Source organism: Acanthopagrus latus, chromosome 14 (assembly GCF_904848185.1).
Source record: "Acanthopagrus latus isolate v.2019 chromosome 14, fAcaLat1.1, whole genome shotgun sequence".
Taxonomy (NCBI): domain Eukaryota; kingdom Metazoa; phylum Chordata; class Actinopteri; order Spariformes; family Sparidae; genus Acanthopagrus; species Acanthopagrus latus.
In genome coordinates this window covers 21,225,471-21,250,470 of record NC_051052.1, presented here as the reverse complement: position 1 = coordinate 21,250,470, position 25,000 = coordinate 21,225,471, and the positions used below count along the sequence as shown (strand labels likewise).

At 44.0% G+C, this 25,000-nt stretch overlaps 2 protein-coding genes and 2 long non-coding RNA genes across 9 annotated transcripts in view; 2 read left to right on the top strand and 2 right to left on the bottom strand.

The window, feature by feature from the left end:
* phf21b (PHD finger protein 21B) overlaps positions 1 to 9,217 on the top strand; it is a 75,637-nt gene extending 66,420 nt beyond the window's left edge. For 3 of the 4 annotated variants that reach the window (XM_037121747.1, XM_037121744.1, XM_037121746.1), the window contains 11 exons: positions 1,147 to 1,239; positions 2,367 to 2,732; positions 3,183 to 3,329; positions 3,419 to 3,470; positions 3,543 to 3,619; positions 3,721 to 3,775; positions 4,643 to 4,665; positions 4,904 to 5,062; positions 5,152 to 5,218; positions 5,325 to 5,428; positions 5,518 to 9,217. In XM_037121747.1, coding sequence (XP_036977642.1) covers positions 1,147 to 1,239; positions 2,367 to 2,732; positions 3,183 to 3,329; positions 3,419 to 3,470; positions 3,543 to 3,619; positions 3,721 to 3,775; positions 4,643 to 4,665; positions 4,904 to 5,062; positions 5,152 to 5,218; positions 5,325 to 5,428; positions 5,518 to 5,775 — 1,401 coding nt within the window. In that variant the 3' untranslated portion in view covers positions 5,776 to 9,217. The remainder of the gene's footprint in view (positions 1 to 1,146; positions 1,240 to 2,366; positions 2,733 to 3,182; positions 3,330 to 3,418; positions 3,471 to 3,542; positions 3,620 to 3,720; positions 3,776 to 4,642; positions 4,666 to 4,903; positions 5,063 to 5,151; positions 5,219 to 5,324; positions 5,429 to 5,517) is intronic. The other variant, XM_037121745.1, reaches the window with a different exon arrangement.
* A 1,583-nt stretch (positions 9,218 to 10,800) lies between these two features.
* LOC119032505 (rho GTPase-activating protein 8-like) lies at positions 10,801 to 18,512 on the bottom strand. 3 transcript variants are annotated; one of them, XM_037121795.1, is made up of 13 exons: positions 18,395 to 18,512; positions 17,521 to 17,562; positions 16,257 to 16,406; positions 16,054 to 16,141; positions 15,837 to 15,968; positions 15,615 to 15,701; positions 14,523 to 14,621; positions 14,338 to 14,448; positions 14,182 to 14,255; positions 13,419 to 13,496; positions 12,763 to 12,891; positions 12,475 to 12,578; positions 10,801 to 11,582 (listed from the first exon to the last, which is right to left on the bottom strand). In XM_037121795.1, the coding sequence occupies exons 2-13, from the start codon at positions 17,558 to 17,560 to the stop codon at positions 11,385 to 11,387; spliced, it is 1,290 nt and encodes a 429-aa protein (XP_036977690.1). In that variant the 5' UTR covers positions 17,561 to 17,562; positions 18,395 to 18,512; the 3' UTR covers positions 10,801 to 11,384. The 3 variants fall into 3 exon arrangements, with proteins under 3 accessions (XP_036977690.1, XP_036977691.1, XP_036977689.1); XM_037121796.1 differs by having other exon boundaries at positions 17,521 to 17,639; positions 18,395 to 18,474; XM_037121794.1 differs by lacking the exon at positions 18,395 to 18,512 and adding an exon at positions 17,945 to 18,247.
* LOC119032555 lies at positions 18,296 to 21,292 on the top strand. Its single transcript, XR_005078938.1, has 4 exons — positions 18,296 to 18,433; positions 19,097 to 19,272; positions 19,776 to 20,539; positions 20,612 to 21,292. It is a non-coding gene; the product is annotated as an uncharacterized LOC119032555 (long non-coding RNA).
* A 1,920-nt stretch (positions 21,293 to 23,212) lies between these two features.
* Positions 23,213 to 25,000, bottom strand: part of LOC119032551 — a 2,764-nt gene continuing 976 nt past the window's right edge. Inside the window, exons 2-3 of the long non-coding RNA XR_005078923.1 lie at positions 24,898 to 24,952; positions 23,213 to 24,550 (exon numbers count right to left, since the gene is read on the bottom strand). This is a non-coding gene — a long non-coding RNA (uncharacterized LOC119032551). The remainder of the gene's footprint in view (positions 24,551 to 24,897; positions 24,953 to 25,000) is intronic.

Genomic DNA, 25,000 nt, shown 5'->3' with positions numbered 1-25,000 from the left:
AGTATTTGTGGACGGACCGACTGACAGAGAGACAGGAAGTGACTCGACACCGCAGTTTAAGTTGAAAACTGTTTCATGTTCAGACAAGTTGAAGCACATTTAGTTTGACTTTTGAGGGAAACCAAATGAGACGAGACACGGCGCTTCGACCTTGAGTGAAGCTGCTGTCGACATGAGTAGAACCTGAGCCAGAACCTGAGCCAGAACCTGAACCTGAGCCAGAACCTGAACCTGAGCCAGAACCTGAGCCAGAACCTGAGCCTGAGCCTGAGCCTGAGCCTGAGCCTGAGCCAGAACCTGAACCTGAACCTGAGCCAGAACCTGAGCCTGAGCCTGAGCGTGAGGAAGAGAAACATCCTCGTTAGTCAGACAGACGGGAGAGGACGGAGACGCTCTGTGACTAACAAGACGTTTAAACTCTGGAAGAGCCGGCAGCTTTAATTAAGATGCAGTCTAATGAGAGCAGGTGAGGCGCAGGTGAATCACAGCTCAGGTTTCCTGTGTGTGAAGCAGCTGGCTGTGATTTAATGAAGAGGTGGAGGTTCTGATTACAGTCCAGCCGCCGGGAGGAAACCTGTTCCTGCCTTCATTCTACTGTCGCTGCAGAATCACAGCCACCGTCTTTAGAAACAAGTGTTCACGACTGTCAGCTCTGAAATGAAGAAAATAACACACAGACTCCATGTTTCTGCTCAAAGACAGAAAGAAGTTCATGTAGAACATTTGCTGAATTAACAAGAAGGTCCAAATAATGCAGAATGAGTCAGAGACAGAGTTTCACAGAGTTTATGAAGATTGTTTAACTCAACAACTCTTAAAATCAGATGATTTGTTAAGGGAGTCTGGTGGTGATGTGGCTACTGGACGTCACTGAGTGGGCGGTCCTGTAATGACGTCCACAATTATCAGTTTCTCAATCAAAGATTTGCTGGTTTTCACTGGTAGAGAAATGATGATGTGTCTGTCTGTCAGGCTGAGACTTGTGTTGGTTGATTTAATACATTTTTATAGAAAGACAGCAGTTAATCTATGAATGAATAAACAGTTTGATTGATAATAAACTGATCGTGTCACTTCCTGTCAGACCAGGAAGACATACAACATGTTGTCATGGTGCGCTGAGTGTTGCCTTCATGTGTGTTTCAGATGCTGGGAACTCTCACTGCTGTCCCCATCAAGGTGCCTCAAGTCAGCTCGCTGCACCGGCTGGCAGGACAAGCAGCCACCGTGCTACCTCAGGTGACATCATCACACCCAGTCCACCAATCACACACCAGCAGACTGTGACAGACAGCCGCAAACATCCAGTCGTCAATCAGCATCGACTCATTCAGCTGACGATTAATCATCCACTTTTACCTGCTGTGATCCTGAAAACAATACAGAACAAGACGTCATCGTCCAAGATCAAGATTATAACAACTACAATAATAATACTGATGATGTTTCTGAGTTTAAATGTATTTCAGTTAATCAATTAATTATATTAGGAGGTGTTTAAGGACTCTAATGTTCTACACAACATCAAAATGTAGAAATCTTACTGGGTTTCAATTTGTTTCATGATCGATTCATCAGTTTGAGTCTTTTTAAAAGAATGACAGAAACAAAGAACAGAATCTCACGATGATGATGATGATGATGATGATGATGTTTTGATGATGTCATGTTTGGATATTTTACAGACCGATCAATGAACTGATAAATCAATCGTTTGGAAACATGTTTGTAAGAAGAGCGAAAACAATAAGTTCAGATTCTGCAATATGAACATGGACTGTCAGTTTGACAAAACACAATTTATTGTCACTTACAGGCCACCGTACACCGATAATTAATCAATAAACTCACAACAGGTCATTTTATCAGAAGGATGTGAGGCAGACGTGTTATTAACCAAACAGCTGATCGATTGATGAAGACCTCACTTCCTGTGAGGCTGTAACTCTCCTCCTCTCAGCTGAGCTGCACACGTCGTCCTGCAGGTGGCGCCAGAGGAAAGTTCATGTTGTTCCCTGAACAGATCAGTACGGTGGCTGCTGAGGGACATCTGAGCTCTGCTCTGCTGTCACTAGTTTAAAGTCATCAGGACTTCAGAGGAGCTGCTGTTGGTGTCTGCAGACGTCCAGCAGGTGGCAGCACAGACTGATCTGATGACAGGCAGGATCCTGTCCTCTGATTGGACCACAGGACACATGAGGCTGAGCATCTGATTGGTCTGAATGTTGGCTGTAAAAACTGTCCGACTGACTTCAAAATGAAAAACTTTGTCTTTTCTGTTGAGCTGAGAATCTGTAGAGTCGTGTCAGTGTGACAGGAAGTGGCTGAAGTTCTGACAGGTGTGTCCTCCTGGTCGTGTGCTTCAGGTCAGGCCAAAGACCCAGATCCCCGACAGCCTCCCCCACAGTCCGTGTCAGGAGCTGCAGCCTCTCAGCCTGCAGAGGGCCACAGCTGTGGTCAGTCCCAAGAGCCAGGGCCCCACCCTGCCCACCGCCAACAGCACCTTCAGCCCCGACCACCAGCCCAACGGCCAGAGCGACGCCTCGCCGCCCTCCGCCCCGTCGCACGGCCTGTCGGGAGGCCCAGACTCCGGTGGCCCCGGCCAGCACGCCTCCGCGGGTCCCGGCGTGGCGTACGCCATCATCGCCGCCTCGCCAGCCACTGGGAACGGGGTGTCCGCCGTCAGCGAGGCCGTCAAGGTGCAGCCACTGCTCTTCAGCCCTGATAACAAGGCTGGTGTCTCCACCCACACACGGACAGGCCACACCCACACATGGACAGGCCACACCCACACACTGACAGACCACACCACACACACTGACAGGCCACACCCACACTGACAGACCACACCCACACACTGACATGTCACACCCACACTGACAGGCCACACCCACACATGGACAGGCCACACCCACACACTGACAGGCCACACCCACACTGACAGACCACACCCTGACATGTCACACCCACACTGACAGGCCACACCCACCCTGACAGGCCACACCCACACTGACAGGCCACACCCACACTGATTATTAATCCTGTAATATAAAGTTTGTTCAGTAGTCAGATTAGAAGAGTCACAACAAACACATCTGAAGCTGATCCATCATGAGATCAGAAAGTGATCAGAGTTCAGCTGTATCATCATCATCATCATCATCACCTGTGTGTGTCACCAGGTGATAATAATCCAGCCTCAGGCCCCGAGCAGCACCGACGGGTCCCCGGGGGCCCAGGCTGACCTCCCGTCTCAGGAGGCCCCACCAGCCCCGAAGTCCCCGAAGTCCCCGAAGTCTCCGTCCCAGAAGACTGACGAGGACCCCGAGGTGAGAACGTCCCTCAGATCCTCCTCACCCCTTCTTCTCCTCACCCTCACCCTTCCTCATCCTCGTTAACGTCTTCTTGTCTCTGACAGAAAATCGCCTTCATGGTGGCCCTGGGCCTCGTCACCACAGAACATCTGGAAGGTGAGTCCAGAAGGAACCAGCTGTTAAACAAGGTCAGAACCGTGAAGCTGAAGCTGTTTTCTCTCTGAACAGAAATCCAGACGAAGCGGCAGGAGAGGAAGAGACGAAGCACAGCGAACCCGGCCTACAGCGGCCTGTTCGAACCCGAGGTCAGAACTCACTCAGAACCTGATCCGGTCTCCAGAACCCATGTCAGAACTCTGAACCTTCAGCCTGTAAACACAAAATGTTCCTCCCTGTTTGTCTGCAGCGTAAACGACTGGCGTCACATTACCTGAACAGCTCACTCTTCCTGTCAGCACGAGGTGACACACACACACACACACACACACACACACACACACACACACACACACATACACACCACGCACCACCACACACACACACCACACACACACACACATACACACACCACACACACACACACACACACCACACATACACACCACGCACCAACACCACACACACACACACACCACACACACACACACACACACACACATACACACCACACACACACACACACCACACACACACACACATACACACACCACACACACACACACACACCACACATACACACCACGCACCAACACCACACACACACACACACCACACACACACACACACACACACACACACACACATACACACCACGCACCAACACCACACACACACACACACCACACACACACACACACACACACACACACACACACACCACACACACTCCACACACACCACACACCACACACACACACACACACACACACACACACACACCACACACACTCCACACACACCACACACACCACACACACACACACACACACACACACACACTTGTTAAAGGAACAGTTCACAGTTTTAGAAATTGAGGCAGAGTTGAACCGTTGGCAGATTTCTGATGAAGTCAATCTGATTTTAATTCTTCATGAATGAATCAAATCATCTTCATGTTCAACATGTCGAGTCCAAACAAGATGAAAATGTTGATGGTGAGACTCAGAGCTGTTCACAGAGCCAGGCTAGCAGTTTCCCCCCGCTTCCAGTCTTTATGCTAAGCTAAGCTAACTACATCCTGACTGATTCACCTCACTGTGTGTGTGTGTGTGTGTGTGTGTGTGTGTGTGCTGCCACTAACCTCTGCTCTGCTTCCATTCACATGCTAGACACTGAGGATTTCTGCTGGAAGGTAGGTCACCTGACTGATGATGTCACACCTGTGTTACACGTGTCTGAACCGTCTGAGGGGTTCAGAGATGATTTCAGTCTCATTTTTTAACACCTTGTTAAAAAAGTAAAATCCCTCACACACACACAGGATGCTGCTCTCCTGTCCCAGCTTCACCTGACACGACCCAGCAGAGTTCAGTTAAAGGACAGAAATGGTGAAATGTGCCTTTAGTGACGCTGCTGTCATGTTGTTGCAGGAGGACGTGGAGCATGACGAGCACTGTGCCGTCTGTAAGGAGGACGGAGAGCTGCAGCCCTGCCACAACTGCCCCAGAGCCTTCCACCCCAACTGCCTGCACCCGCCTCTCAAGACCCCCCCCAGAGGACCCTGGTACTGCCCCAAGTGCCAGAAGAAGGTATGACGCCCGGCGCCGACCGTCGGGACCGTCGGACTCAGCGACACGTTGTGGTTTCACTGACTGACTCGTTTGTTTCTGACCTGCAGGTGCTGAACAAAGAAAACCTGTCGTGGCCACAGAACTTCGTTCAGTCCTACGTCACACACAAGACAGGTGAGAACCAGCCGATGTCTTCATGAGTGTGTGTGTGTGTTATCATGACGTCCATACATGTGCTGACTGTGTGTGTGTGTGTGTGTGTGTGTGTGTGTGTGAGCAGTGAGGCAGGAGGAGAAGCGACGGCTGCTGAGACGAAACAACGAGCTGAAGAACGAGTGTGCTCACCTGGAGGAACAAGAGAAGAAGATCAACAACACACTGCAGGTACACACACACACACCTGGATTTTAAGGATCGGTTTTGGCGTCACGCCGCTGACAGGAAGTTGACGGTGGTGTTTCCTGTGTGTGCAGCAATGCATGGACCTGAGGGAGCGGCTGCTGGGGCAGCAGAGAGACACTCAGGCGTCGCTCGAGCGCCTCAAAGCTCTGATCAGGCTGATTCAACGCGACCAGCTCATCCAGGTCACCATGACCGCCTCCCTGCTCTCCCAGTCCTGGATCAAACCCACCAGCGCCGCCATCGCGGCCGCCACCGCCGCCATCCCGGGCCCCTCGGCCACGCCCCTGCAGAAGAGCCACGCCCACAGCCAGGATGACGCCAACAACTAGCCGTCGAGGGCGCTGATGATTTCTTTTTGTCTGAATAATATCTAACCACGATTTCTCCACCAAAGGGAGAAAGCAGAGCCTCTATCCTCCACTCGATTCAAGTATTTTTTAAAACCCAACACCTACAGTGCTTACGAGATTTCTTTTTTTAAGTTCTTTTCTATTTATTAATGTTCTTGGCCTTAATGTATTTATTACAAAAAGTTAGACGACAGCTGCCGCAGAGACTCGACGGGAGTTTCTGCGCGCGGTCCAAAAGATATTTCCCTTTTTTAAACACAGGTATAATAATTGTTCTGCGTATAGCGAGAGAGAACAGTAGAGTTAGTGGTAGTGAGACACGGAGCGTCGCGGAGAGACGGACTGTACAGCGATGATATATCTGAGTAGATGTTTGTTCTCATTCTCCTATGAACAATGTTTTTGCCATAATAATTCAGGAAAATGTTTTCATCGTGTATGTAAACGCATACGAGCCTTCAAACAAAAACAGAGAATAACTTTTTTTCAGTATTAATAGAGTTAAAGTCAAAGAAAAAAGTATTTAAGATAAAACTACAGAAATTAGCATTTCTAGTGGAGATTTTAGTATTTTCATGCTGATGCCTGTTGATAAATGTAAGTTTGGAGTATTCAAGGGGATCACTGTACATATGTTGTATTATTATGATTATTATCATGATCGCAGGTTTCTTTTTGTTTTTTTACTGAAGTCACACATCTGAGAGCGACGACGTCTCGACAGTCAGCTGATCGTTTCTGTTCACAGCAACACAAACGAGAACGCGACAGTCAGACGAACTGTTTCCACCTCGACACCACGCAGCTCGCTGTGACCAGAGACTAGAGCCGCCATCTTTCTGTCTCTGCAGCCACCAGACTCCTTTGAAGAAAGCAGGAATTTTACCTGGTAGAACAGCAGAGTGTCTCGTCCTCCGCCTCCTCGATTAGTGAGTCTGTTTGTGTTATTGTGCGACTCCAGTGTTGTAAAGTCTTAGTTCAGATCCACTGACGTGTCACAATAACACACTAACATTCGAGGCAACGTGGATGAGACACTTCTGCTGTTCTACCAGGTAAAATTACTGCTTTTTTCAAGGGAGTCTGGTGGCTTTGAAGAGAGCAGTACAGCTTCAGGTGAAGGTGAAGGTGTGCTGGCTAACATAATATCAGCTGCGAGGACTGAAGTTTCTGTTTCTGCATCTCAGAGAGAACAAAGTCGTCGTTCTCGTTTGTGTTTGAGCTGGTCAGAAGTCGAGCGGCTGGATCTGCAGGCGGGAGCGAAGTTTGTTCACCTGCACTCAAACGCAACACGCCAGTCGATGTGTGATGGTCCGTTCAGTCCCTGTTCCTCTTCAGCCAGTATCGAAAATATGCCAAAAACTTTTCTTTGTTTTTGTACTGGGATCATCTCTCAATAATGTCTATAGCGCTTTTTTGTTTTTTCTCTCCCTGCCTATTTTATATTTTCGCTTTTGGAGCTTTTTTTACTCTCGTGTTTTATGAACGTTTTAACAGTGACGAGCCTGTTAGTCTGACAGATGAACACTGCCTCAAGTACAAATCCTTTCAAATCCAGGGTTTTCGTCTTTGTTGCGTCATTTTATAGACACCAGTCAATCAGAAACGGGACGGCCGTCAAACTGCAACAACACCGTTTGACCGCCGGCGGACCGGCGGGGCGCAGACGGCGTCCTCCCGGTTTAACGTCACCACAGTGGAAACCAGGAGGGCGCTGCTGGTCCTGCTCGGCTCCTGTTGTCTCACTAGTCTTCCTGCTGGTCCAGAAAGGTTCAGTTTAAGTGTTACGACATTAGATTTAGTCCATTTGTTATTTCTGATCATACTGTATCACCACAGTCGCGGTGCAGCTTTCTGCCACCTGATGCACAAACATGAACAAATAATCCAGAGAGGAAAAAAAAAAAAAAAAGCCTTTTATCAGAAGAGAAACACGAGGGAGAAGTGAGAGGAGGCGGATTTATTTTAGTCTGAATCATATCCAGGTCGCCTGTTCGATGATCATCGTCTGTTCGGCACAAAACTCAGATACGTCGAGTTCCAGTCAGACGGACTCGAACTAAACGGTCACATCAGCGTTAATATCAAGGAATAAAACACGTTTCTGTTCTCTTCACTGTTGTGTGACTGAGAAAAGAAGTGAGTCAACATGATTAACAGTAAACTGAGAACAGTCGCGTCGCTGCTGCTCGCCACATATTTCATATTTACTTCTAATGCGCTTTATCAGAGTTCAGAGCCGGTCGGCGTCTGTTCAACAATATCTAATTCATTAACTAAAGAAAACTAAAAATGAGTCAATGTGCCTTTAAATCTACCAAAATTCATCAGATGTGACATAAACTGAAATCTGTGTTTGTTATCTGTTTTCTTTCCTCTTGGAAGAAATAACAGAATGATTAACTAATTTATTTCTAACGGGAACCAAAAATATTCAGGAAATGCAAAATTAAAATTCTGGTGAAACCCGTCGAGTCGAGCAAAATGTAATTAATATTTAAATGTTCTCATTTCTGTATTAACTCTCAAAATACAAAGAAATTAAATAAATTCCAAAATAAGATCATTTAATAGGAAAGTTAAAATAAAACGTGTTTTAGATACAAAGATAAACAAATAAAATAAATGTAAATTTGTCACATTCAGAGTTAATTACATGTTTCAGGTCTTTTGGTGGATTTAAAGGCACCTCGTGTGTTTCCTGCCTCTGTGTTCAGACAGGTGTGATATGAAACACAGTGACGTCAGCAGACACGTGTTCACATTTACCCGACTTGCCTTTTAAAACGAATAAAATCATGATCAGAGTGGAGAACGAGCCACGTGATGCATATCCCGTCTCACCGCGAGCCGCCGGACGGACGGAACCACATCAGCTCCGTCCCGAACAGAAACCCTCCCCAGAACAATCCTCTCCATCCGTTTCTAGAGATCTTCTCCGGGAGAAACTGTGCAGTGCTTAAACAGATCTATTTTAATACACGACACAACATTTGAACAAATAAGAAGAAAAAAAAAGAACATTTTTATATTCTTTTATCAAGGAGCAAAAAAAAAAGAAGAAGAGAACATTTGGGTTTTCTATCGTTTGCTGGTTCTGCATTCTGACTTCTAGCTTGCGACGTTCGATGTTTTATTTTGCGGCGAGGAGGCGACGACACGTTTAGACGAGATGAAAATGTGTGTTGGCTGTTTGAAGTAGAAGTTCTTTTCTTTGTCATTAATAAGGGGGCTGTCCAGTGGATAGTGTGTATAGGAAAGTGTTTGTCTTAAATATGCCAATGTAGTTTTTTTCTTCTTTATGATGCATTAAAAAAGTTGATCGATGGAAAAAGTTGGTAACATGATTCAAGAGTAGTCTCACTTTTTTGTACCGAGTTCTTACGAAAAATGGAATCATTAATAAACAAAATCAAGAACAGAGCGAGTCCAGCGTCTGTTTCCTGTCAGAGTAACTGAGTACATTTACTCGAGTATTTGTTCTGTATGCAAGTACTTCACATGTTCTGCTGCCGTCCTTCACACTCTGAGGCAAATACTCGACCTTTACACTCAATTAGTCACTTCAAAGATCAGCTGCTGGTTCACTGATGGAAAGTAACTGAGTACAACAAAGTAACTGAGTACAACAAAGTAACTGAGTACATCAAAGTAACTGAGTACAACAAAGTAACAGAGTACATCAAAGTAACAGAGTACAACAAAGTAACAGAGTACAACAAAGTAACAGAGTACATTTACTCGAGTACAACTTGTAGTTACTTCTACTTCACTGCATTTGATGAGTTAGTTACGTTAAAGATTACATGCTGTATTCAGTGGTGTTGCATCATGGGAACTGTAGTCAGATTTAACTACATACATTTACTATTTCCACGTAGTGTTACTTTATAGTTAGGAAGCAAATATTTTACTTTCTGCTCCACTACAGTTACTTTATTACTTCAGTTACAAGTTACAGATTACAAACTGTTTTCACTGATGGAAAGTAACTGAGTACATTTCTTCTTCAGCACATCTGAGGTGTTTTCACTCCACTGCATTCATCAGATCACTTTAGTTACAAGTTACTTCACAGATTTCATCCTGTGTCAGAGCCAAAGTGTCAATTTTTTTTAAATTAATTCATTGTCTTGATAATCAGATGAAAACCTGATTTTGATGATCAGAATGTTTGATATCATTCATATCTTTACTTTTACTGGAGTTGTGATATAAATAAAACATTTATAAATGTAAAAGTTATTATTCTTTTATTCTTCGACCTCGTCAAACATCTGAAATCCAAAAATAATGAAATCAGAAAATAAAAACAAAATTTCTGTTTTGGATTATTTTTATAACATTCTGAGCATGATTAAAAACAACAACACAGGTTTAAGTTAGATGTATAAAATAAAACTTTATTGATTCTCACTTGTTACATTTTGTATCAGATCAACATAAACAACATAAAACTTTTTCTCTGTAACATTCAAACAACACGTCTTTTAAATCTGTCGGTATTAATCTGAGACGTTATAAAACAAAAGTCTCATTCAGTGATTTACTCAGAATTTAAATATAAATGTTGCAGCAGTGAGAAAATAAAAATACAGAATATAAAAACAGAACATACAGAGTTATGGAGGCCTGGAGCTGCCAAATCAATCAGTACGTCACTCAACAGATAAACACCTGATATTAAAACAGCAGAAGTTGTATAAAAAGTAAACATTCGCTTTAAGTAATTTATGAAATGTGACAAAGTGATAATTCTGTTTTAATTAACTATTTAAATTAATTCCCTTTTTAATTTGTATTTATTAAGAAAATATATTTATTTGTATTCTTTCACTGTGTATTAAAAAATACAGAAATACATTCTGAATGACTAAATTAATCAAAATATTCAAACAAACGTGAAAATTAGCAAATAAAATTTAAAAAATCCAAACAGAAATATCACTTGTCACACACAAATTTTTTTAAAAAATAATTTCTGGTGCATTTAACAGACTATTGATTGATTTATTAATGTTTTGCTCATGATGTTAATCATCATCAGGCCTCCGTACAGTCTGACTGCAGCATCGTGACATCACTCAGATAGAAACACTTCAGATTTACATTCATCAGCAGTTTTAATGTCATAAATGGTTCATGACAGACTTTAATGTGTCTGTCTGAGGATTTAACAACATTTTAAATGTTTAGTGTTTGTCAGGAATACATTTCTTTTTATCATCACAACTGTTTTATTGTCTTCATTCATCATCTGCTGACAGATAAACAAACCATCAGATCTGTTTACAGACGCGTTGTAAACCGTTTATTAAATACTGACCTGTTAGAAACAATCAGAGACGTCGGATCGTCACGACACGACCAGAACACAGAACACAGAACACAGAACGCAGAACACAAAACACAGAACACATCCTGCTCCATCAGGTGGAGCAGGATGTGTTCTGTGTTCTGTGTTCTGGTCGTGTTGTGAAGATCCGACTTGTAGACGACGTCCGAGTCGTTCACGTCTTCACGCCTCAGACGAAACACCCACAGAGAACTCGGAGGCGCTGCGCTGCACCTGTCCAGGTGTGGGCGCGTCAGGGTGTCACCTGTGCAGCCGGGCCGCGGGAGCCGAACACGGAGTGGAAGTGTTCGATGAGGATCTCGGTGAAGATGTTGATGGGGGTCAGAGCGCTCAGAGAGATGGAGCCGTGACGAGGCCAGACCAGGTTCACCCCGAACACACAGGCCAGGTTAGACGGACTCATCTTGTTGACGATGCTCTGCTGAGACACCTGAGGACACAAACACTCGTCAGCAGCAGCATGTGGATCAGACGTCACCGGATCAATGATTAGATGTTGATCTGGAGTCGAGTCGTTACATCCACCCAGATATTTAGTTTAAAACAGTGTTAAATTTAGCAGCGGTGGTAGAGTTAGTCTCCATCTTTAAACAAAGATATCAGTGACTGTTTTATCATTTTTATCCTTCATAGTTTTAGTCGACGACGACTCAAAACGTTTCAGTCATGTTTCTTTTTCCTCACTGACAACAAAACATACATTTCATCTCAGTTTTTATGATGTAACATCTGTTTTTAGCTTATTGTCGTCTTAAAAAAAGGTTTCTGACAAACGTGTTTCTGTAGTTTCAGTTAGTGAACGCTGGTTTAAAAACAAGCTGAAGTTTGAGTTTGTCGTCCATCTGAACATTATGAACATGTTTCATCTCAGAGTGAAGCGTGTTTCATGTTGGTGAATGAAATCATACAATCACAAGTTTCATATTTAATTTCTTTCACTGCTGTTTGTTTATGTTCCTGTGATGATGTCGTCTTATCGTCCTTTTATTCAATTATTTTATTTCTATTTTTGTCGTTTCGCCTGTTTTATAGCTTTTATTATTTTTATTACTTTTGTGTTTTTACTTGTTTATTCTGTAACATCGTCGTCTTGAGTTTCATGTTTTTGCTCGTCAAACTTTGTAACCTTTGTTTTTAAAAAGGTGCTGAGTAAATAAAGTTTATCTTTATCTCCAGTGTTTCCACCGTGCTGGTGTTTGACAGACTCACACAAACTAAATCCAGCTCAGATGTGATCAACGTTCAGGAACTCGAGACGTTTTTGTGAACCAGGTTGAGAAACTATCAGAAATGATGAAGTGCGATGAGACGACGTGACGCACCGTGTGGAGGAAACCCAGCAGGAACTTGGTCACGATGTAATGATGCTCAGGAAGACTTTCCACGATGTGTTTACACCTGCTGACCCTCAGACTGCTCTCCACACCTGGCGGACAGGAAACACAGCCGGGTCACACACAGATCCACCAACCAGAGACGACTTCATCCTACAGACCTGTGACGTCATGACGTCATTTCCCTCAGCAGGTATCTGTGATGACAGTTTGAGTCTCTGAGTGTTTTCATCACCATGTTTTGTGTCGGGACGTCGTCGAGCTTCATGTACTCACTGAGGATGTCCTGCACCTGGCTGTACACTCTGAAGGTGAGCAGAGGTTCAGGAAGTTCTCTGAGGAACGTCTTCAGGATCACAGCGGGAACGTGGACGTCAGCGTACTGATCGAAGTCCACCGGCTTCCCTGGACACGTTCAGACGAGACAAATCTTTATTGACACGCCGACATCAACAGAAACACAGTGAACAGATTTAAAAAGGTCATTTCATCATTAAAGGAGCAGTCCACCAAAAACCTGTGAGGTGACTGAAGCTGAAATAATCAGAGAGCGAGTCGGACCGATGTTGGAAATATTAATACATCTGCTGAAATTCTTTATATGAACAGAATAATTACACAGTGGCACAACACACAGGTGGATATCAGCCAATGATACTGGCTCATCAATCAATATCATCCATCAACAGAAGAGTGAAGCATGATGCTGTTAACATGATCAATAATCTGTCAATCCAGGAACGAGATCAAGATCAGATCAATAGTAAACGAGCTCAGTGACACTGAAACACTGACAGTCTGAACCTTCACCTGGAACAGGTACACAGAGGACACACCTGTGCAGGTGCACCTGCAGTCACACACACACACACACACACACACACACACACACACACACACACACACACACACACACACACACACACACTCACCCAGGTTGTAGAGTTTCTGAACGTCTTTGATGATCTGAACACGAGCCGAACGTCTGAAGATCCCCTCAGTCCTCAGACCTGACACACACACACACACACACACACACACACACGCAGTTGTTATTAGCTTAGCTTTGGTCTGAAAGTGCGATTAATAAAGACATAATAGTTGGCTCAAAAAACTAATTATTTTTCACAAATACCATAGAGTCAGTTTCGCTCTAAAAACACCAACATGATGTTAAACTTTCACTATGATCCAGAAAGCGAATGACAATATAAAAGTGACAGTAAACTAATAATCAAATCAATTTATATATTGTCTTGTCATGTCATGTCTGTAACCACTTATCCCTTTCCATGGGGTTGCGGCGTGTTGCTGCTGGAGCCTCGTCTCAGGGCGAGGGCAGGGTACTCCCTGGACAAGTCACCAGCTCATCGCAGGGCCTCACTGATGAGCAGTGTGGGGTTCAGTATCTTGCTCAAGGACACTTCGACATGCAGCTCAGCCTTGCCCGGAGCTTTGAACTAGCGACCTTTCGATCACTAGTCGACCTGCTCTACCCGCTGAGCTACAGCCGCCCCCCAATTTATATATTGAGCTGTTTTATTTCATTCTATTTATTTTAAGTCAGTCGTCCACAGTGGAGGATTCAAATAAGCCTGCTGGGTTTTCATCCTCCTGTGATTTAAACGATCTGTTATCGGTGTTATTTTGTGTGTTATTGATTAGAACAAACGATCCGGCTGACCTGACGCTCACCTTTCTCCTTCAGGTAGGCGACGGTCTGACAGACGACCGGAGGGATGACGGCTTCTCTGTTCTTCTCTCTGATGCTGTCAAACAAACAGCTTCAGTCTGATGAACTCTAGAATCGATGATAATTTGAGTGGAGTTTGGTGCGTCGTGAACACTCACTACTGCAGACTGACTCCAAACTGCTGGGTGGGCAGAGGGGGGCGGGGCGGGGGCGTCTTCACCGAGGGAGGAGCTCCGCCTCTCTGAGCCGCTCGCAGCTTCTCATCGTGTCTGAGAGAGACGACCACAAACGTCAGCTGATGACTTCCTGTGTGAGGCGTTACCTGTGAGAGCGGAGGTCACACCTGAGGACGTCAGGAGGGACGACGAGCTGCTCGTAGTTCAGGTGATCTCTCAGCTCGGCCAGGTAGTTCACGTACGTCAGCTTCTTCCCAAACTTGTGACTGAGAGGAAACAGGAAGTCGTTTTACTGTGACGGTCTGAGCTCCAGCATACGGAAGCCCCGAGGGGCCAGTGAGGACGTTCCTTTTGTTTTCATGTTCGATAACTGTCAAGCTGGAAACCAGGTGAACAAAAACTCCATGCATGAAGTAAAAAAATTATACAAACAAATAATCCTCCTGGAAAAATACAAATGAAAGACTCTAAACAGAAAGATTATCCTGGCAAAGATTTTTTTACATATTGGTCCTCAAGTTGTAAACAAAAGACGAAAAATAATCTAGAAAAAAAAAACAAACTCTGGGCTTCCGTACCCACAGGTGAGTGTGACAGGTGAGTGTGACAGGTGAGTGAGACAGGTGAGTGTGATTGTGACAGGTGAGTGAGACAGGTGAGTGTGATTGTGACAGGTCAGTGAGACAGGTGAGTGAGACAGGTGAGTGTGAGTGAGACAGGTGAGTGTGAGTGTGACAGGTGAGTGTGAGTGTGACAGGTGAGTGTGAGTGTGACAGGTGAGTGTGATTGTGACAGGTCAGTGAGACAGGTGAGTGTGAGTGTGACAGGTGAGTGAGAGTGAGACAGGTGAGTGTGAGTGTGACAGGTGAGTGTGAGTGTGACAGGTGAGTGTGACAGGTGAGTGTGACAGGTGAGTGTGAGTGTGACAGGTGAGTGTGAGTGTGACAGGTGAGTGTGAGTGTGACAGGTGAGTGTGAGTGTGACAGGTGAGTGTGAGTGTGACAGGTGAGTGTGAGTGAGACAGGTGAGTGTGAGTGTGACAGGTGAGTGTGAGTGTGACAGGTGAGTGTGAGTGTGACAGGTGAGTGAGAGTGAGACAGGTGAGTGTGAGTGTGACAGGTGAGTGTGAGTGTGACAGGTGAGTGTGAGTGTGACAGGTGAGTGAGACAGGTGAGTGTGAGTGTGACAGGTGAGTGAGACAGGTGAGTGTGAGTGTGACAGGTGAGTGTGACAGGTGAGTGAGACAGGTGAGTGTGTACCTGATCAGAGGTTTGAAGATGTTCCACAAGATTCTGATGAAGTTTGTTGGATGGACGACGTACAGAGTCTTCAGGTTCTTCTTGTACCTGGAACACGAACACGAACACACACACACACACACACACACACACACACACACACACACACACACACACAGTAACTAAGCACCTGTGTGTACTGTCCTTCGTTAATAAAGTAACAGAGCACCGGCGGAGTCGTACTTCCTGTCGAACTCGCTGTACGCTTCTCGCAGCCACTTGACGGACGGCTTGTTGCTGCTCCTCAGGCCGTGGTGGAAGTACACCAGGATGTAGTCCATCTCCACGTACTGGTCCAGCGTGAACTTCAGGTACCTGCGGACGGAACACATCGGACTCATGAAGTCTCTGACTGCAGGTTCGGTTCTGCTGTCTGAACGAGGGTCGAGCGTGAACGTACTCCAGCAGCCGTCGGTGGTTCAGCTGGTGTGACGGCGGCAGACAGCAGCTGCTGAAGATGATCAACTTCCTGCCGTAGTTGTCGTCACCTGGAGAGCAGACAGGTGAGGTTCGATGAAAGCAGCTGAGACAGGAAATGAGCCTCGGGACCAGAACCAGAAGCTAAAAGGGACTGGATGTGAGAGAGACGCTCAGACTACTGACCGCAGACCTGGATGATGCCGTGTCGAGCCACGTCATAATACGGGTGAGACGGATCAGGACTGACGGTGCTGCTGGGAGGAAGTGACGGAGCGTCTGTGACGCTCTGATCCTCCTCTTCCTCCTGTTGCTCCTCTTCCTCCTTCACAAGTTCTGACAGACAAAAGCAGTTTCATGCTTCTGGTGAGAGAATGAAGTCTAATAATGTCAGTTTGGACAAAAGAGAGCGTTCTTAAATATAAACCTGCTGACGGTGAAGCTCAGTCACACTCTCTTCCTCTTCACCACCCAGCGCCTCCAAATTAAGTCCTTATCTGCTGTTTCACTGTTCCTAAAAATACTGAGGATCAGAGGCGAGCCGGAGGCCTGGGTGGAAACTACCTCCATCATGTTTATCCTGCAGCAGCCAGGAAGTTTTCTATAAACACAGCGCGGCTCTGATAACAGACAGGAAACGATCCGCTCAGAGGGAAACTCACACAGAGCAGAAACTGGAAAACTGCAGCCGAGTGTTCGAGCTCAGGATTACATTTACTCCACATGTGAACATCTGGACATCATGATGCTTCTGTCTGAGGTGGAGGTCCAACATCAACAGAACCAGAACAACGGAACCAGAACAACAGTCTCTAATCAAACAAACATGAACATAGTAAACAGTTTAAACGGCTCAGAGTTCAGATTATTTCCACTGAGGCTGATCCGACTAATGAATCAGACTGTGAGCGTCGTTATAAAGACGTCACAGTCGTCAGTGACGTAACACTGAGAGCTGCTCCTGGATCAGCAGCTCACAGAACTGAACCAGAACCAGAACCGCAGTTGTCAGTATGAGCAGATTTATTGTGACGTTCCTCTTGTTCCCGACCTTTTCTGACCCGGTTGGCTCCATGTTGGCTCTGAACTACACGAGGTTTGACTTTAATGACAAACTACGACTTCTGAACCTCAGATATGATGTTTGTGTTTTCAGGACGGACGTGACTCGCCTCTCTGATCCCACAGTGATGCTTCACGCTGACACAGTTTCAGTGTATTGGACCCATAAACGCACCAAAAGTTACATTAAATCTGAAAAATTCTGATTTTCACATCTTGCAGTTTTGTGCAGGCGTTTGTGTTTTCTGAACACATTTTTTTAAATCTCAACCTGCTCCGTCGACACTGAAAGAAAACACACTTCTTTTGTTATAACGTTGTTTTTTATGACAGATTTAAACTCAACACTTTGATGCTGAATGATTCATTATTGAGTTTTCTGACTCACCGATTTCTGCCAGCTGCTCCAGCTCTGATGTCGACGTCATTTCTGATCCACATCAGTCGTTCATGAGGGAAACCAGAAATCAATAATCAATACGAGATGAGACGATTTAAGATGAGTCTCTGAAAACAAACAACTCACTGGTTTACTTTTCAGGAAAATCTCCATTTGTATAATCCTACACATGATACTAACAACAGCAGACTGAGCTGTGTAGTTCTGTGGAGTTTAACTCATGTTTCAGGACCAAACAAGAGTTTCTCCTCCTTTTTCTCTCTCAGACATTTTTAAATGTAATTGTCATTCATTTACTATATAAACGCTTCAGTTAATTAAACACTGAAGTAACGTAAATATTAATGCACCAATAATTATAATCCTATAATTAACACAGTTTTCATTGCTGTAAGTGTATTTTGATACTGACGTGTGTGATCTTTATCTTCCTTCACTGAGGAATTAAGACTTTTGTCCGCGCACCGTGACGTCATCACGCACAGCGTCAGTTGATGATATTTAACGCTAATTAGCGGATTAATAAGTAAGATAATAAAGAGATAAAACAACAGAAGTGACCTGAAGTCGTTAATAAAGTGAGTTAAGTCAACATGAAGTTGCTCAGCAGAGTGAGACATCAGCTAACTAACACACACACACCGCAGCACAGAGGCGACGCTGCTAGCTAGCAGGTAAACAGCTATAATTAGCATCTTAGCAACACCTGCGCTGATTGACTGATGATAAAACGCGCGTTCATCAGCAGCACGCGGCTCAAACACACGACTAAACATGATCGATTAACCTCCAGACACATTATCTTTTGATTGATCAGGTTCATGACGCGACAGGAAGCAGCGCGAGGCCGTCACACACTCACCTGTAGCCGCAGCACAGCTCACGTTGACACATCCAACAGGTACGAAGTTGATCCAAACTTCCTTAAACTACCGCCGGCTGGCAGGCGGACTGCGCATGCTCAGATCACAGTCCTGTAGGGAGGCTCTGAGGGGCAAAATTACATGTTTAATTTGAGAAACTGGAAGTAATGAGATAGAAAATAAACAAGAAATAAATATAAACATGTATAACGTTTGCCGAATGAACAAGTAGGTCCAAATAGTTACAGATTTGTTGTTAACAGAATTTTACAGAATTGATATAGTTCCTCTAAATGCAGAAAAGTCTCAAAGTTGATCATTTTTTAATGGAGTCTGGTGTTTTTCTCCACTTTCTTCTCTCTCCAGAAAAGTAGCCTGTATTTGTTACTGTTTACAGGATGAGCAGGTCCAGTCAGAGAATATGAAAAATGCTATTGATTTCGGTTTGCTACAGATTTCTATTTTCTATTATACAAAATAGATCATGAAAATCAAACCGTTTCATAAACACATTTTGCTAATCTGCTCATGAAAAAGAGAAGCACCCTGTTCCAGTCATCACGTCTCAGGGTTAGGGTTAGAAAATCTTCAGAAATCTTTCACTCATCAAGCTGAGATTTTACCTGAAGCCAGTTCTGGAAGAAGACTGGTGCTGAGTATTTGTACTTTAACTTCATCTGTTTGGCATCTTTCCTCCTCAGCTGGATTCAGTCGTGTCGCTCCTCGTGCACACATCAGTCCAGGTGTTATCATTCTGACCGCGTCTCACCTGCAGTGACTCGGTGTTAAGCTGCAGCTATGAAGCGTGAAAATCCTCAACATGAGTGTGTCAGCAGCAGCAGGTGAAGCTTCAGGCCGGACTGAAGGAGACCACAAGGTGACTTTACTGTTAAAGCCGACGTTTGTCTTTTTTAGACCAGAGAGGAAACAGATTCATCTTCACACTGATATATATTCAGCATTCAGATCATGAATGAATACATCATGGTTGGTTCAGGGATATTTTTTTTAGTTTATGTGTAGAAAATGTGATTTTTGTGTTGTTTTTTTTTACCTTGTTTCTGATTCAAAGAACTGATGATTAAATGAAATAAACAGCAACATGAGCAGAGAGCCGCCTCAGCCTGTCGACGGTCGTCATCTCCCATCTTCTGATGTTTTCTAATGTAAATGTTAATGTGTCCTCTGCCCTTTAAAAACAGCATTACTCTTTGATTTAAGGATTTGATGTGAACTGCAGCAACAGTCTCAGATCTTTAAAGTCCACACAGAATCAACCCGTCAGCAGATTACACAGAAAATCACAAGTCACAAGTTCAGTTTGTTTCCTTTTAAGTCTCTTTGCAGGTAGAAAATAAACTTAATCGGATTTATCTTCAGATGAAAACTCCTGAAGAACCCCTTCAGTGTTTCCTGTCAGAGGATCATCAGACGGCTGGAAAGTTGTGAAGTAGCGACACCTGCTGGAGTTCAGACGCCACAGCAGCAACTCTGACATGGAGTCTGAAAACTGCTCAGCATGTTTAAACTGGACTGAAAATATAATCCACAGAGAGCAAAGAAGAAAGAAGCTCTTCACTCCATATTCTTTAAAATACGTTATTTATAATGTTTTTACTGAACCTTCAGTCTGTAATCTACTGTGTGACATCAGGACGTCTCCAGCTGTGACGACCAAACCAAGAAGAAGAAGAAGAAGAAGAAGAAGAAGAAGAAGAAGAAGAAGAAGAAGAAGAAGAAGAAGAAGAAGAAGAAGAAGAAGAAGAAGAAGAAGAAGAAGAAGAAGAAGAAGAAGAAGAGTCAAGTCGAAGTCCAGTTTGCTCTTCTGTTTCTTCCACCCTACAGTGAAGTTTGTGTGTTCCTGGCGTCTCTGTCAGAATGTGTCAGGAGGCCGTCGAGTGTCTCTGAGGACAGAATCAGGTTTTAATTTGAACACTGAGCTCTGTCAGACTCAAATCTGAGGAGTCTCCTGCGTCTCGCTGTCTGACGCTCCCGCTGAGACCTGCAGGGAGGATTTACTCACAAACAGATTCATATGCAAAGCTGGAACAGACTCTGCAGGGAGACGATTCAGAGGAAGAATCTTTGTCTTCTGGCCTGAAGCCGGCGGTGTTACAGAGACGACCGGACAAAGATGGAGGGAGGTGAGTAAAGACATCAACACGAGTGAAATGAGAGTGGGACGGTCTCACGTCACTGTTCATTCGGTGTTTCAGGTTTTATGATCTCCACGTTCAGACATGGCAGACAGAACCGGAGCGCCTCAGGGCCCGGCACTCGGCCCACTGGTACCTCAGACAGCTGCTGCTGCTGGAGAAGAAGAAAAGCTTCAAATCCAAAGACGCTAGAAACTGGAGAATGTTTGACTTTATTGATAAATGAAAAATGGACTCATAAACCTGTTTAATGACGGACAAACAACAGGTGTAAGTTCTCACATTAAAGGAGCCGTCTGTAGTTTTATAGAAGAAACATTAATGAGAAGAGGAACAAACTAGATAATCAAACTCTCTCAGTAAACTGAACAAACAAACACACTTTATACTGTTTTACTGTGTTTATATGTGGCGGACCCTGCCACCTCTGGGACTCTGAGAACAGCTTATTGATTCGAGAAAAGTTGATATCATTACATCATTAATATTATAAATTTTGTGTTTTGAATTCTTCCCGGCAGCATGTCTTCACCTTCAGCTGCCAAACTGAAATGTTATTAAAAACCAACACATGCTTCTTCATGTAAAAACACGACGTCTGGTCAGATCTCATCTCATCGACTCAGGACTGACTCTCACTCTCCACCAGGTGATTCCTGTTCTATAACCAGTGAAATCACACGTTCACTGTGTCGCTGAGTCTTGATTTTAACTCCTGACGGACGATGAATGTGTTCTTGTTGCTGGTGATCTGTGGGACACAGCAGAGGAGCTCCCACTGAGACGATGAGCGCCGCGCTGTGTGTATTCACTCGACACAATGTGTGTGTGAGCAGCGGAGGGTGTCGCTCTACAGAACGAGGGTCTGATATGGTGCTCTGTGATTATGCAAATGAGGAGAGTACATGGGGACGATGTGACCCAAATATTGGAGAAGAATACTGATGAGCTTAATCGCAGGCAGCAGATACTTGACATCTCCACATGCTGTGAGACTGAGAATATCTCTGCAACACAGATTATGAACGATCTGCAGCCGAGGGAGCCGGAGACTCACTGAGCCACCACAAGTCCAAACACACATAATGTGCCATCTTTCTACTGTTGTTACTGTTCGACACAGAGGGACTGACTGTCCAGCTCTCTGTGAGCTCGTTCTGATTTTAAGGCTGTTTGAGGAGAAAAATTTAAAACAAAAAGAGCGATTTGAAAGTGACAGTTTGCGTCTGTCAGTTCACCTAAAATACAAAAAGCTCAGCTGTTCTTGTTTGACGCTCTGATCACTCTCACACAAACTCAGCTGGATTCATCTTAATGCTGCTCACCAGCTCACAGCAGAAACATCTGCCATCAGAGGTTAATCAGCTGAAATGATTCATATGTCATTTAGGTGAACCAGGCTGAGAAACTAACACACTGTTTCATGTCACCTCACCGACACACTCAACACATTCATTCACATATTTTCTGTAATTCCCACAATTTTTCCTCTCGTCTTTTGTGTTTTTGGATCAGAGAGAGGGAGGGAGAGAGGGAGGGAGGGAGAGCTGGGAATCCTGTTCATTATAATGTGTTTCCACCGGCTCTATAAATAGCAGCAGAGTGGAGGATGAGGGGAGCTGCTGGGTCGGAAACCAAACTGGATCTGAGAGAGAGAAACGCTGCAGGCGACACTCAGACACACCGAGGGAGACGTTTCTCCTGCTGACGTCACAGAGCAGAGGAGGAGGGACGGGAATCCATCCATCATCCAACCATCATCCAACCATCATCCATCCAACCATCATCCAACCATCATCCATCCATCCATCATCCAACCATCATCCAACCATCATCCATCCATCATCCATCCAACCATCATCCATCCATCATCCATCCATCCATCATCCATCCAACCATCATCCAACCATCATCCATCCATCATCCATCCAACCATCATCCAACCATCATCCATCCAACCATCATCCATCCATCATCCATCCAACCATCATCCATCCAACCATCATCCAACCATCATCCATCCATCATCCATCCAACCATCATCCATCCAACCATCATCCAACCATCATCCATCCATCATCCAACCATCATCCATCATCCATCCAACCATCATCCAACCATCATCCGTCCATCACCCATCCAACCATCATCCATCCAACCATCATCCATCCATCATCCATCCATCCATCATCCAACCATCATCCAACCATCATCCATCCAACCATCATCCATCCATCATCCATCCAACCATCATCCAACCATCATCCATCCAACCATCATCCATCCATCATACATCCATCATCCATCCATCCATGACAAACACCTTGAGGAAATAACTACAGTCAACATCCAACCAACCAATGAAACAGTGTTTAAATTAAACCTTTATTTTTTTGAAAATAAAATAAAAACATACAGGTACAAAAATGTTTTTTATGACTTTTTCCGTGAAGTGAAAAAGCACATTTTTTTTCTATGAGGAAAGTAACTTCTCTCAGTTCACACGTGGAAAACATTCTTCTCCTCACATTTCTTTTTTTCCACAGATGGAATAAATAACGATGGAACTCAGAGAAAGATTAAGATTATCTGTCCTGCAGTCACAAACACAGGAGAGGAAACTGATGCATCAGAGTTAGAAATAAACCAACACGTCCTCCTTTGCCCCTCTGCACTGAAAAAAATTTGGAGTGACATTTACTTAAAAAAAGCTAGGCAAGTTTTTCCACACGGAAATCCCTTGTAATTTTTACTCAGGATAATTCTAAGTAGCATTTACTTCCTAAAAACACCTTTTCTTTACAAAAAATACTCAAGTAAATCTCACAAGCAGAACTCACCTATTGGAAGTAAATTTTACTAAATTACCATTGCATTTTAATTGCAAAATCCAGTTAAATATTTCAGGTGGTTCTTACTCTTATTTAACTAAGCTTTTCTTTGTTTAATTCTATGAAATGATTAAGTAATATTTACTTGAATTAAATTTAATTTATGACTTCACATTACCACAATAAATTTGTTGCCATTTCTGTGAAGTGAATAAATAAACATTTTCAATTTTTCAAATGGACATTTTATTTTCCAATTTGCACTGACATATATGTATGTCTACATAACATCATAACCTTCCTTTGGTGTACATGAACAAAGATTGAAAACACACACACACACACACTTCTGTCTCATTACAGACAGACACCCACTCATGCACACATGCACACGTACGCACACTCCTGTCCACACACAATAGGGCTGAGAAACAGTGAGAAACAGTGAACATCCTTTAAAATCTAATAAACACAGCCTTTGTATTGCAGGTGAGGAATCCTCCCACACACTCAATGGAGAATTAGTGTGAATATCCTCTTAAAAGAAAACATGACCTGCTGCTGATGACACTTTCTTCCAAATATTCACAGATTTCTAAAAATTGGGGAAGAAATGACTTTCAGAAATGACACACGCACACGCACGCACACCTTGGCAATTTCCCATATGTAGGGTATTCCTTTCTTTTAAACCTCAGAACAGAGAAGAGGTATCACAACAGCAACTGAATCAACTGTCTACTAACACTGGATCGCTGTGATCACAGAAGGAAATGTGAGAAGAACAAGAACTAAAAACCTTTCCTGTGCATGGGCACATGGATTCAAAACACTGCAGCATTCAACACACTCATGCTAGTAGTTTCCTGTGGAGAGCCTGGACCTTTGAAGACATTTTGAGAGCATCGAGCTCAAGAAGCATTTTCTGAAATACCTCAAATGTGTATTTGAGTTTCAGTGGGTAACTCAGATTGACTGCATAAATGACACCCATGAGGAGCAGACAAGCATTTGCCACACTCCTGCAGTCCTCCAACACCTCTTTCCCCTCTATGACTACAGACACATAGCTGAGGTCTTGGCTTTCCTGTTCCAGGTTCTGACAGATGACGATGACTTTCATCAAGTGTTGACTGCAGTCCTCCTTCACTGCCTCTTGGCTGACATCCTGTGAAAACATATACAACTAGAATTAGAAATCAATGGCTGAGTCTAGATTTCAAACAGTTTGTGAAAGGGAGGTTGAATAACATGGAACAGTTAAAAATGCCTAGACTGTTGAGGAAGGTGTGTCTGCAGACCCTGCAATCAGTATGGAGACAAGGAACTGACTGGCTGCGCCCACCATGTCCATGCTTTAGTCTGTAGTGTTTCAACAATGGTCCCCTCTTCTCTGATTCAAACCTACATATCTTACACACCCATCTCATGTTGTTGCACCTGAAAAATACAAATTCAATACATAAAAACTAAAACTGTGTTCTCTGTTCCTAATCATTACAAATTTGATCTTACCTTATCTCAGCTGTGGACTGGAAATTGCAAAGTGATGAGCAAATGACCTTAGGTTCTGTAAAAGGGAAAAAAGTGTTAGCTATGAATTTTTTAAATACATTTC